Raw genomic sequence first — 13960 nt, forward strand, 5'->3', positions numbered from 1 at the left:
CACTCCTCAACAGATGGGAATGCTTTGGATGACGAAGAAGAGTTCTGTGTGGACGACCCCGCTGAGTTTGAGGTACCTTCCCCTCCCCCAGGCTTCAAGTCAGTCAAGAAGAATCCCACTGAGCAGTCAATTGGGGATCTGCCTTCAAGCCAGTAGCACTGAAGCCTGGTCCGTCTGGAAATGGAGGCCAGCGAGTGCCCAGTGCCTTTTCTTCCCCTGCCACTCATTTCAAACCAATAGTGCTTCATGATGCTTCCACTGATGCCAGTGTGCAGGAGGAGACTAAAACTAAAGACTTTGATTTCAAGGAAAAGGAAACCGAGGTTATGAAAAAGCTTCGAGAGTTAAAGAGTGATTTATCTAAACCAAGAAAGCTTTTTGCAAAAGAGTTTGAAAGTAGTGACGATAGTCGAACTGACAGTAGTAATAGTGGAAAGGAACCAGGAGCCAGCCCCCTGGAGTCTCTCCTGAAGCAGCTCCAAGTTCAAGGTCAGATGCCCAACACCCAGAGTCTTGCGTCAGCCATTGCCCAGCACCTCAAGGGTCAAGTTGCGAGTGAGAACAACTCCCATGATGCAGCTGAAATGATTAACCCACAACAGGTTCCTCACAGGATGACAAGCGGACCTCCTCTTCCACCAACCATGGCCTCCAGTGTTGTTCAGCAGCAGATGTTATCTCCAGCACACTATCCAAGCATGATGGGCCCAGGGACATCCTACCCTCTTGCAGTTCCTACTCAGATGGACAGAGCTGTTACGTTCCCGATGCAGTACGGCGGGTACCCAGGATTACCTCCCTTTCAGATGCAGTTGCAGCAGGACCCAAGGACAGGGATGGTGAGCTGGGTTCCTGTCATGCCCTTCTCCTCCCAACCAGCCCTTGGCTCCTCCCTCCCGATCAGCCAGTCCCCAGAGTTCTACAGGAACACCTCCAGTATCGCCAGTCAGCCATTGTCCGGATACTCCAGCGATGCTCAATCCAGTCACCACAAGTCAGAGCTGAATGACTCCATGAAGGATGAGGAGCTGAGTTCATCTCCAAATCGGAGTCGAGTTCCGTCTTCTGCTTCCAGTACAAAGAGTGGAAGGGAATATGTGTCGCCACAAAGAAGAACTGTATCCCAAACATCCCCAGATGGCTACACATCTGAAGCTAATGTCCTCAGCAGACAACGATCACAGCAGTTTCATAATTCAAGTCCAGTTTCGAGTCAAGGAAAACAAAACGTGCATAATCCACCCCAGCATGACTTTCATGGTCGGCTGATAAAGGAATCCAGATCTAGTCCTCATTATAAGCATTTCCAAAGTTCCATGAAATCTATGTCTGTGCCAGATCACCAACCAGAGTCTCCAGGTGCTACAACTCCTCAAAGATTATCCAATCAAAATGTGACCAATGATGATCCCAATGACTCCCAAACCTCCTCTCCATCTCCATCAAAAGACAGCGGCGTGAGCGGCGTCCAAGTTGGCACCAAGGCTTACCCCTACACCAACACCGATGCCAGTCTCATCGATAGGCTTCTCAGTCCAGAGAGCCTTCATAGACAACAAGTTCAAGGTCGTGTCCTTCAGCTTGTAAGAGAAGGGCAGGGATTTGATATGCTCTTTGAGCAGAATTCAGAAGACTGTGCAATGGGTAAGAACGTTTCCTTAAGTATTATTGTGAGGACATTTTGTGATTGGAGTATTTTGTAAGTATTACAGCAGTAATAATAATGGCACCGGAAACCACAAATAGGCTTCACACATTGTGGCCCATGTGGGGAATTGAACCCAGGTTGTCTGTCTAAAATAAACACTCAATAAATAACCATTCCTTAGGGCATGTGATACTCTCTTGTGATACTGTTCATAGTAGACAGTAAATAATATGATATATTGATATACCATGCCACTTTTTGTTAAATGTGGAAGTGTTGTTATCATCATTATGAAATGCAGAGTATTTTCAATCCACAATTTATTGTGTTCAGGACATTTTTTGAGTATGAGTGGAGTTGAAGCATGTTCTGAACAATATTTAGTCAGTTTTGCAATGACAAATTACTGGCAATCCCTATATTATGCCAATCTTTCTCTTTCATGAAATCCATGAGCACATGTAATGTTGAAGTGTTCATACAGGGAAGTGAGTGGTCGTTTAATAAGGAGGAGAGAGACAGTGGTATTGGTTGTGTGGCTATTTCCTGACACCTCCAGCCCACTCAACCTCACCCCACCTCAACTTATGAGGCCCTAATAAATTTCGTTTCTGTATCATTTTAAAATGTATAACTCTGTTTTATTTGAAAAATAATAATGTGTCATTTAGGAACCTCCCCTCTTTACCTGTGTCTAAGTATTGGGGCAAGAGGTGCTATGGAGGTTCAGTCTTTAGATCTTTAACATAACAAGATGTTCACATGTGATGTCTGGAGGTCACATGACCTCCATTGCACAATGCCATTATCCTAGAAAATATTTCATCTTCAAATGTCATTTTTTATTTCAGCTGAATACATAACATCACTTGCTAATTTGAAGTGGGAGACGTTTGCAAGTGCCATCACTGAGAAGTACAGTCAGCTGTACTGGGGGCAGGAGCTGCTCTCTAAACTGTATGACATCATCAATGCCCGCCCTGTCCAAACTAGGTACTGTCTATATTGTCTGTCTGTGGACTAACACTGTATAACACTGTATGACATCATCAATGCCCACTGTATGGCATCATCAATGCCCGACCAGTCCAGTCCAAACTAGGTACTGTCTATATTGTCTGTCTGTGGACTAACACTGTATAACACTGTATGACATCATCAATGCCCGCCCTGTCCAAACTAGGTACTGTCTATATTGTCTGTCTGTGAAGGAACACTGTATAACACTGTATGACATCATCAATGCCCGCCCAGTCCAAACTAGGTACTGTCTATATTGTCTGTCTGTGGACTAACACTGTATAACACTGTATGACATCATCAATGCCCGCCCAGTCCAAACTAGGTACTGTCTATATTGTCTGTCTGTGAAGGAACACTGTATGACATCATCAATGCCCACCCTGTCCAAACTAGGTACTGTCTATATTGTCTGTCAGTGGACTAACACTGTATATTGTCTGTCAGTGGACTAACACTGTATAACACTGTATGACATCATCAATGCCATCACAGGCTGTCTATATAGTGTCTGTCTGTCAGTGGACTAACACCGTATAACACTGTATGACATCATCAATGCCGCCCAGTCTGGTACCGTCTAATTGTCACTGTATGACATCATCAATGCCCGTATAACACTGTAGTCATCATGCCTATATCGGAGGCCAAACACAAACTAGGTCTGTCTGTGAAGGAACCAACATCATCAATGTCTGTCTGGTACTGTCTATATTGTCTGTCAGTGGACTAACACTGTATAACACTGAATGACATCATCATCAATGACATCACAGTCCAAACAAGGTACTGTCTATATTGTCTGTCTGTGGACTAACACTGTATAACACTGTATGACATCATCAATGCCCGCCCAGTCCAAACTAGGTACTGTCTATATTGTCTGTCTGTGAAGGAACACTGTATAACACTGTATGACATCATCAATGCCCGCCCAGTCCAAACTAGGTACTGTCTATATTGTCTGTCAGTGGACTAACACTGTATAACACTGTATGACATCATCAATGCCCGCCCAGTCCAAACTAGGTACCGTCTATATTGTCTGTCTGTGAAGGAACACTGTATAACACTGTGTGACATCATCAATGCCCTCCCAGTCCAAAGTAGGTACTGTCTACATTGTCTGTCTGTGAAGGAACACTGTATAACACTGTATGACATCATCAATGACATCATAGGCCAAACATAAACAGGTAGTGTCTACATTGTCTGTCAGTGGACAAACACTGTATGACATCATCAATGCCCGCCCAGTCCAAAATAGGTACTGTCTATATTGTCTGTCTGTGAAGGAACACTGTATGACATCATCAGTGCCATCACAGGCCAAACATAAACAGGTAGTGTCTACATTGTCTGTCAGTGGACGAACACTGTATAACACTGTATGACATCATCAATGCCCGCCCAGTCCAATCTAGGTACCGTCTATTTTGTCTGTCTGTGAAGGAACACTGTATAACACTGTAAATGCCCGCCCAGTCCAAACTAGGTACTGTCTACATTGTCTGTTACAGTGGACGAACACTGTATAACACTGTATGGCATCATCAATGCCCGACCAGTCTAAACTAGGTACTGTCTACATTGTGACGAACACTGTATAACACTGTATGACATCATCAATGCCCTCGCAGGCCAAACACAAACTAGGTACTGTCTACATTGTCTGTCAGTGGACAAACACTATATAACTCTCTTGACATCATTGGCACTAGTTTTGTATGTCAGCCCTTGACCCAATGGACAATTTAATCGATGAGTATTGACAGATTTCAATTTATGTATAGTAAATTAGTAAAGTTATAGTAATTCAGAAAGTGAGAGTGATGTGAGACAAAGTGAGACAGAAATGAACATTTGTGACACTAAAGTATTTTAGAGTTTGGGACAGAAAATAGAGTAGGTAAATATTTAAAGCCAGCTTTACAAATCAAATTTAGTACATACTTTAAAAATATTAATGGAAATATTCACTAAACCTATATATCCAAATAACCTAATGAATACAAAGATGTTCGTGCCAATGAGCACCAGCACATACATAGTTCCCAGTGTAGTGTATAGCTTGTATGCCATAGCACAGGGCCCTTTGTGTGTGTCACTATATCACATTGTTAAACACTCCTTTCCTGTGTGCAACAATGTCGTAACAATAGGTTGTCTGTTGCTATATATACTTATATATCTCACAAATCTGTCCACATGCTAGATTCTAATATGTTCAAAACATTTTATATTTAGTTTCCTTGTCTCCTTCTCTTGTCCTTCTCCACTTCTTATCAATTTAATTTTCCTCCCCTCTTCCTCATTTTCTCTTTCTTCTCCTCCCCTCCAATATATTCTATTTGTACTCATCCCCCCCCTTGTACGTTTTCTTCTCCTCCCTGGCTCCTTATCAACTCACCAAGGTTTCTTCATGTTCCCTCATCTATCTTGTTATTTTTCTTCTCATCATAATTATTTTTTCTCCATGCCTTCATATTCTTTTTCTTCTCCTCCTCCCATCTGTTCTCCTCCTTCCCTATCTTTTCTCCTCCACATCTTTCCAAGTCCTTCCATCTATTCTCCTCCTCCTCCCCAGCTTTTTTCCTCCTTCAATCTCTTCTCTTTCTCTATCTTTTCTTCTCTTCCTTGTTGTTTCTCCTCTTTCCCTATCTTTCTCCTCCACATTCTTTTTCCTCTTTCCCTATCTGTTCTCCCCTCCCATCTATTCTCCTCCTTCCCAATATTTTCTCTTTTGCCCCTATCTTTCTCCTCCTCTCCTATATTTTCTCCTCTCTTTATATATTCTCTTCCCCTATCTTTTCTCCCCTCCCATCTGTTCTCCTCCACATCTTTCTCTTCCTCCCTATCTTTTCAAATCCTTCAATCTATTCTCCCAGTATATTCTCCTCCTTCACTATCTATTCTCCTCATCTATTCTCCTCCTTTGCATCTTTTCTCTTTCGCCCCTATCTTTCTCCTCTTCCTCCCCATCCTTCTTCTCTCCCTATCTTTCTCCTCCTCCCATGTTTTGTCTTTCTCTCCATGTTTCTCCTCATCTTTTCTCCTCCCCATGTTTCCACCTCTGCTTTTATTAAGAAAACAACACATTTTGCAGCCAATATTAACTTTTATAGAAATAACGATAAACATATATGGTGGTAGTTTAGACACAGTAAATATTTTCTTTGGAGTGAACATGATGTAGGAGAGCTTGCATGACAACAATGTCACAATTCATATGTGTTCTATAGAACCACACACAGGAGAGAAAAAAAAAAGAAAATAGCCTGTTTTCCTCTCCATATCAAAATATCAAAATTGATAACATTTTTATGATAAGAGAAAAATGACTCCCGACTGTTGGTGTTTGTTTTTGTTATTTAGTCTTCCTCAATGTTACTTTGATACATGTCACAGTACATGGTAACATTAGTCAACCGGATACAAGTCAACAAGGAAGTTTAAAATACTTCTGGTTAACAAATTATCTCAGCAGTTTTATAAACATTTCATACAGCACAGTATTCAGTTGTGGTTTCTGAAAGGTAGGTAGGTTATAGTTGATTGCTTGTCAATTAGACGTCATTGCAGATGGTCTACCACAAGAACATAAGAGAGGTAACTGATAAGTCATGATTAGCAATGGTAAAGTAAATTTTTATGTACCCTGGCATAGGAAGTTACATGTACAATGGAGAATATGAATCACAAATCAAAGTTCATCATAGGACTGAATTTATGATTCACAAAAAATAAATTAACAGATGAGTTGAAATGTTGATTCATGTGACTTAGGATCTTAGCCCTGGGTGCTGTTGTACAAAGCAATCTTAGCACTGAGGTGATGTAACTCCCATGGTGCTGTTGTACAAAGCAATCTTAGCACTAAGGTGATGTAACTCCCATGGTGCTGTTGTACAAAGCAATCTTAGCACCAAGGTGATGTAACTCCCATGGTGCTGTTGTCCAAAGCTCCTGTGGTACAATCTTAGCACCAAGGTGATGTAACTCCCATGGTGCTGTTGTACAAAGCAATCTTAGCACCAAGGTGATGTAACTCCCATGGTGCTGTTGTTCAAAGCAATCTTAGCACTAAGGTGATGTAACTCCCATGGTGCTGTTGTAAACAATCTTTAGCAATCTTAGCACCAAGGTGATGTAACTCCCATGGTGCTGTTGTACAAAGCAATCTTAGCACTAAGGTGACCCTTACTCCATTACTCAAACGTAGACTTACGACTGCTACTGTGAAGGGAGGACTCTCGTTTGCAGCATCCCTCATATTCTGTCATACAGACCCAGAAACAAATATATGCAAGAAAACCCATGCAAGTCTAGAATGTGTTGCAGTCTAGATTTCCACAGTTTTTGAAAATGAAGAAAGTCTCAGGGCTCCTTTTCATTATATTATATATTTTTTTTTTTCATGATGAACATTTTTTTCTGTAAAATATATTGATTTCGGAGACTAGTGGTTAGCCTACTTCCCTCACATATCCTGTTACATCAATATTGTTCCCTTATCTTCCAAACCTGCCTTGTGTTATTATTCAGCACCTAATATGACATAGATGCACATGTACTCACCTCGCTCACTTAACACTTTCTGTATGTCATACCATGACTTTTAGTTGGTGATAATGTATATAGTCCCTGTAAATTATTCTATTTTTTCATAAATATCTTCTTTTTTTTACCATTATGCTGAAAACACATAAATACTTTCTTCTTTTGAGGATATAAATGCCTTGATAATAAATATCTATTCCAACAGTGTTGAAAGTGTCCTTGATACAGGAAAATATCCAATCGACTGAAACAAGCACTTGTTAAAGAACAAATAAACTTTGTTTTTTTGTACTCTTTTAACTATTACATATGAAAGATGTGTGGTTAGTCTTATGCGGAACACTAAATTCATTCTTAAAAAAACTTGTGATTAATTAATACCAAGCGATTAAAAGTTGCCAAAAAGTCGCCTGCTTCACTCTCGCGCGCCAACAAAACCACAGACAGGTTACGTAACTCTGTCGCTCGAGCACTGCAGTGACGTCATATGAGGAACGATTTTCAGTTAGTTGTATATAAAGTGTGTAGCAAGCTCGTCATTTTGATGATTTCTCGACATCAACGAAGACATGCCAAATGGTTGCGTTGTCGTCAATTGCTCCTAGGAGTCGGCCGATGGTGTCACCATGCACAGATTTCCACAGGACCCCGCAGTTCTTGCTAAATGGGTTATGTTTGTGAGTGCGAAGCGAGCATTGTGGAAGCCTGAAATGATATCGTACTTGTGTTCAGATCGCTTCACGGAAGTTAAAGAATCAAAACTACTTACTAGTTGTAGTAAAATATGTATAAGATTGATGACCATAAAGATTGTCCATGACACAACTTGTAACATAACGATTTCTTCCTCGGAAGCAAGGTTGTGGTCGAGGTAACAATAATACTGTAAGTAGTATTATATTGACACCCACCTCTCTTCCACGAGAGAAATTGTTATGTTATAAGCTATGTCATGCAAAATCCTATTGGCCATCAATTAAATACATCTTTTACTACCAGTAGAAATTAGTTTTGATTTTGTAACTCGGTGAAAACAAACCTAAATAGCATTTATCCTCAGACTGGTGGATGTTCGCGACAGGACGCCGCCATTTTTTAAAATCGTAAAGTCACGGGCTAAAGTCTGTTAGAATTAATGAGATTATGGTTTGTTTTCATCAAGTTCGAAAATCAAAACTACTTTCTACTTGTAGTTAAATATGTATTTGACTGACTGATGACTGAGTTTAGTTTGAATCATGATCAAAAGGATTTTGCATGACACAACTTATAACATAACGATTTCTTCCACGGAAGCGAGGTGGGGGGTCGAAGTGACAATACTGCGCGATAAATTTCTTGCTACATTCACGTGGTTAACGTTCACCTACCAGTATGTAGATACTAGTCAATGTATGACTTTATATTTGGTCTTATGATCCTAATTAGTTTATTATCATACTTGTATGCATTTTGAAACTAAATAAAAAGCAGACGATCTGCTGATACTTATAGTGAATTTATAACCGGACTGTAATATCTAGACATTTTACAGTTTGCCAATGTGAATCATAATTCGTACACACACCCTAGTGTATGTTGTCTGTCTCATTACACTTCATGGCGAAAACAATGATTCTGTTGAATGCTATGACAAATGAATAAAATACAAAATGCAAATATTAAAATTAAAACAGATTAAAGTTATAGGAACAGTGTCAGGCTATTACCTTGTTCGAGGAATGTATCCATCAATATCCACAAAAACGAGTGATATGCCATTCATCTGCAGCTGTTCCAAGTGATGTGTCTTTTAACAGTCTAATATGACATATCGTTTCAGGTATTTCACATTGGTGTATAGTCTCATTGGTCACCCAAGATAGCACACCTGGCAACTAATTGCATACTGTCCGCCATTCATTAAAAAAAGTAATTTAGTTAGCCAGTAATGATCAATCAATCAATGTATTGGCAGTTAATCCTTTGAAAGAAGGACGTTGTTTTTCGCAGACACATACACGACAGAGTGTATTCAGTATAGATTAGTAAATCTACACACATAAACACTACCTTTTGACAAATCCGCTGTGCAAGATAAAAGTAATTAATCAATCAGCATGTTATCGGTTAATCCTTTGATCGATGTTTATAATGTTGAGTATTTAATCCAGACACAAGATATGCCAAATGGGAACCTTTGTCGGGTAATCTAAGTGGTGTTACCACTAATTATGCCTGTTATAAATTCTGACCATCAAGTGAATGATGACAAATAACATGTGTAGGTTTATACCACCTAACACGGGTTACAACAAGGGAGTATTAATTGCTGTATTGCATGCGATAACTTATGGTCCGACACTGTTTTGAGAATATGAACAGAAACTTCATTGTTGCGTAAGAAATACATATAAGCATTTGCTGTGTGGTAAAACTGTATATGTACCTATTTACCTAAGTAAATTTTCAGATTCTTCTAGCAATGGCAAAGTAGGGTTGTTTAGTTTACGGATTCAAATAAATCAAATGTCAATTTTTAATATCATACGTAATAGACGTCATATTTTTACATGACATGATTAAATATCGAGGTTAAAAAACACAGAAATGGGATCAATTTGGATCAGTCATTATACCATCCAGGCATTAGAAAACCTGAAAAAGCCCACACTGCTTTGATACTTTATTACAATCAGACAAGAACTACCGGGGATATTTTCAAATAACTGCATCTGATGGGCATCCACCCTTCTTAATGTCGCACTGTTTAGGTTGAAGAAATTAACCGTAACCGTGATGAGCGAGGCTGATCATCGTTTTCACTATCACAAGCGTCTGGCTCGAACAAATAAGGCCTAGCGACACCAAGCGATTTTGACAGAATCGTCTATGAACTCGAAACTAGGCAAAGCAGGAGACAGAATTAAATGACAGGAGATTGTGAGAACATAGAGCTTTCATTTTTCACAACAGTTGTCACGATTTCAGGTTTATACAAACCTGTAAACAAGAAAATTTACCCCCTGAAATGTACAAGAATTCTGCATCGGCCCTCATATCTATTCCTCATATGACGTCACAGAGACGCGCCACTCTGATAGGTTGAAATTTCTTTCGCGGGTGAGAATTGTGCACGGTTGTCAAAAAGGTCGATTTAAGTTAATGATAAAGAGTAGTTTAATGATGGGGTTTCATTTATAACGATGCCAGTTTTATGTATTTGTACCCTCTTAGAGTATATCATGATCTTTAACGAGTATGGGTGTAACAGCATGCCCAGGGTTTGGTTCATCCTGCAATGTAGGAATATAAAGATATGTCCTATAAGGAAATAGATGTCATGTCAGATTAACTACAGTCCTTCTGAAAGAAAGAAGTGATCCTTAACTTGTACATGACATGTAAAGTACCCCGTTGGAGTTCTTAAGCCATTTTCATTTTAATTATTTCAATCGTCAATAATATTAATTACCCAAAGATTTGTATGAGAAGAATTTGATTCAGGAAGTTTTTCTTAATTTGAATAATAAGTGCATAACTCAGATTTCCTTGTAATGTTTCAGTGCATCAACTCGATCACCACCTCCTCCTCCACCGACGAGATACTCGTCCTACAAGGCAACAGACGACACAAGAGACCATCCTGATGCCAGAACCCAGGAATGGAGGAACCGGTTTCATCATAATCAGTTATCTGAACCAGGCCACACTTCCAACGCACAGCAGGAAAACAGAAGCGGTGTGAAAGATTCTGTTTTTGAACAAAGGGAGAGAGGTTTTAGTGAAAGAAGTAACCGACGTGATCGATTATTGCCACAAAAGTCAGAACCACTGCCAAATAAACCACAAATTGTGACTAAAAGCAACTTCAGTCCACGTGACTCTCAACAAGCAAAAATCGCCATTATGAGATCGCAGTCTGCATGTCAAGGAGCAGTGGCTCCCGGTACCATCAGTGAAACATCTGATTCGACAGACACGGAAAAGAGGGAAAAGAAGAGACGATTCAAGAAGCGTTACGAACTTGACCGAACCAAGAGTTCCTCCATGCATAATTTATCCAGTGGTGCAATGGTGTCTGCGTCTGAACACAGGCGATCAGATTCCTATGTAGTGGATATACCTGTCGATGGTGGGGTTCCTAATCATGGGGAGATAACTCCCCAAAACCGAGCCACACCACAGTATCAGGACACTCAGTTAGACTTCCATGATGACCATTATCAAGACACACAGTTTCGGCATAGAGATTATGTTGTGGACAGAACCAGTAGCCATTCTCCTGCTAAAAGTGAGATAATATCAGGGGTCAGTATGAAGTACTCGGACATTGGCCACCGAGGGTCAATACAGGAGACTTTCGTTGACCACTCCAACAGGCCACCAAGCAGAAAGGCTAGCTCCTTATCGCCGACGCCAGTCTTCAATCTGGAGTCCTCCTCAAGGAACCCAAGTGTTAATTTCGAGAATTACAAATACAACTCTCTACCTCGTGACGCCTTTAAAAGGCCGACGTCTATGCCGTCACAAAGAGCCTCTTATACTGCACAGCAATACCACAAATCTCATCAGCCTGTTCTTGATAGGCAACAGGAAATATCTCAACGAGTGGGTCGAGATCATGATCGTATGAATAATTCATTATCGAATATTTCCGGAGGGGATATGGTTTCAAAGTCATCATATGAATCGGATAGTGAGACTAATTTCCGCGATAATGTACGAAGGACATCGGCAAAGATCATGCAGCAAAGTCTGAATGACCGCCAAATCTCCCAAGACAGCTGGAATTCTTACCGTGGGAATGGAAGTGTAAAGGAAAAGGTTTCTCAAGCTAAACTAAACAAATCTGGTCAGAAAAGCTCCTCAGCTTCAACATTACATAACCCTAAGCGACTGTCGGACTCTAACGTCAAGTCTTCAGGACAACAGTATCTCCAGGTCTACTTGAAAAAGGGCCAGGTGGTATACCACTGGGCAGTCATCCAACTCAGCATGTCGTCAGAGGTGGAAACATTTATGCATCAAATTGTAAGTTGGTTTATGTTGGTATTTTTCCTGTATCCCTCATAACAGTGCACTCTGCTTTGTGTAGTTTACCCAGAAAACACTGTTTTCACTGTTGTTTATCATTTTTATCATTGATTATATCTTCTTTTCATCATTGTCTCCACGACAACATTCATCATTGTTGTAATCACTCAGATACCATTCATCATTGTTGTATATCACTCAGATAACATTCATCATTGTTGTATATCACCCAGATACCATTCATCATTGTTGTATATCACCCAGATAAAAACCATTCATCATTGTTGTATATCACCCAGATACCATTCATCATTGTTGTATATCACCCAGACAACATTCATCATTGTTGTATATCACCCAGACAACATTCATCATTGTTGTATATCACCCAGATACCATTCATCATTGTTTCATCATTGTTGTGTCCCATCATTGTTGTATATCACCCAGACAACATTCATCATTGTTGTATATCACCCAGACAACATTCATCATTGTTGTATATCACCCAGACAACATTCATCATTGTTGTATATCACCCAGTTATTGTTTGTCCCCAGAAGACATGTTATCATTATCGAATGCCAGTTACATAACATGATGTTTTGTATGACCAAGATAATATGTTTTATGACAGTCATACATGATCCAGATAACATATTACCATCTTCATATAAGCCAAATAACATGTTATCATTGCCGTATAGCACCTATTAATAGAATATGTTGTCATAGAGGTATATCACCCAGATAACATGTTGTCATTGCTGTATAGCACCTATTAATAGAATAAGTTGTCATAGAGGTATATCACCCAGATAACATGTTGTCATTGCTGTATAGCACCTATTAATAGAATAAGTTGTCATAGAGGTTGTATATCACCCAGATAACATGTTGTCATTGCCGTATAGCACCTATTAATAGAATAAGTTGTCATAGAGGTATATCACCCAGATAACATGTTGTCATTGCCGTATAGCACCTATTAATAGAATAAGTTGTCATAGAGGTATATCACCCAGATAACATGTTGTCATTGCCGTATAGCACCTATTAATAGAATAAGTTGTCATAGAGGTATATCACCCAGATAACATGTTGTCATTGCAGATATAGCACATAGGTATATTAATAGAATATATCACCTAGTTGTCATAGAGGTATATCACCCAGATAACATGTTGTCATTGCCGTATAGCACCTATTAATAGAATAAGTTGTCATAGAGGTATATCACCCAGATAACATGTTGTCATTGCCGTATAGCACCTATTAATAGAATAAGTTGTCATAGAGGTATATCACACAGATAACATGTTGTCATCATTGTACATAACTTTGATAACATGTTATTAATATTGACCATACAGATACAGGTATATATATCACCCAGATAACATGTTGTCATCATTGTACATAACTTTGATAACATGTTATTGTTATTGACCATACAGATACAGACATTACTGTATATGACCTAGAACAAGTTACTTGTATCGTATATACACTAGATGTTATCACTGATGCAGGTCTTGAGGAAAGTTTCATTGTCCCATCATATACCTAACATTAACCATTACTGTATATCACCTAGAACAAGTTACTTGTATCGTATATACACTAGATGTTATCACTGATGCAGGTCCTGAGGAAGGTTTCATTGTCCCATCATATACCTAACATTAACCATTACTGTACATCACCTAGAACAAG

General features: G+C 39.5%; 2 protein-coding genes across 2 annotated transcripts in view; both read left to right on the forward strand.

Annotated features, from left to right (window-relative positions):
* The window catches only part of LOC124274589, a 47697-nt gene extending 47527 nt beyond the window's left edge, over positions 1–170 (forward strand). The window contains exon 10 of the mRNA XM_046709953.1: positions 1–170. Coding sequence (XP_046565909.1) covers positions 1–156 — 156 coding nt within the window. The 3' untranslated portion in view covers positions 157–170.
* Positions 170–13960, forward strand: part of LOC124274588 — a 26752-nt gene continuing 12961 nt past the window's right edge. Inside the window, exons 1-3 of the mRNA XM_046709952.1 lie at positions 170–1644; positions 2500–2641; positions 10774–12241. Coding sequence (XP_046565908.1) covers positions 327–1644; positions 2500–2641; positions 10774–12241 — 2928 coding nt within the window. The 5' untranslated portion in view covers positions 170–326. The remainder of the gene's footprint in view (positions 1645–2499; positions 2642–10773; positions 12242–13960) is intronic.

The sequence above is a fragment of the Haliotis rubra genome, unplaced genomic scaffold (genome assembly GCF_003918875.1).
Source record: "Haliotis rubra isolate DU_JTF1 unplaced genomic scaffold, ASM391887v1 Scf192, whole genome shotgun sequence".
Taxonomy (NCBI): domain Eukaryota; kingdom Metazoa; phylum Mollusca; class Gastropoda; order Lepetellida; family Haliotidae; genus Haliotis; species Haliotis rubra.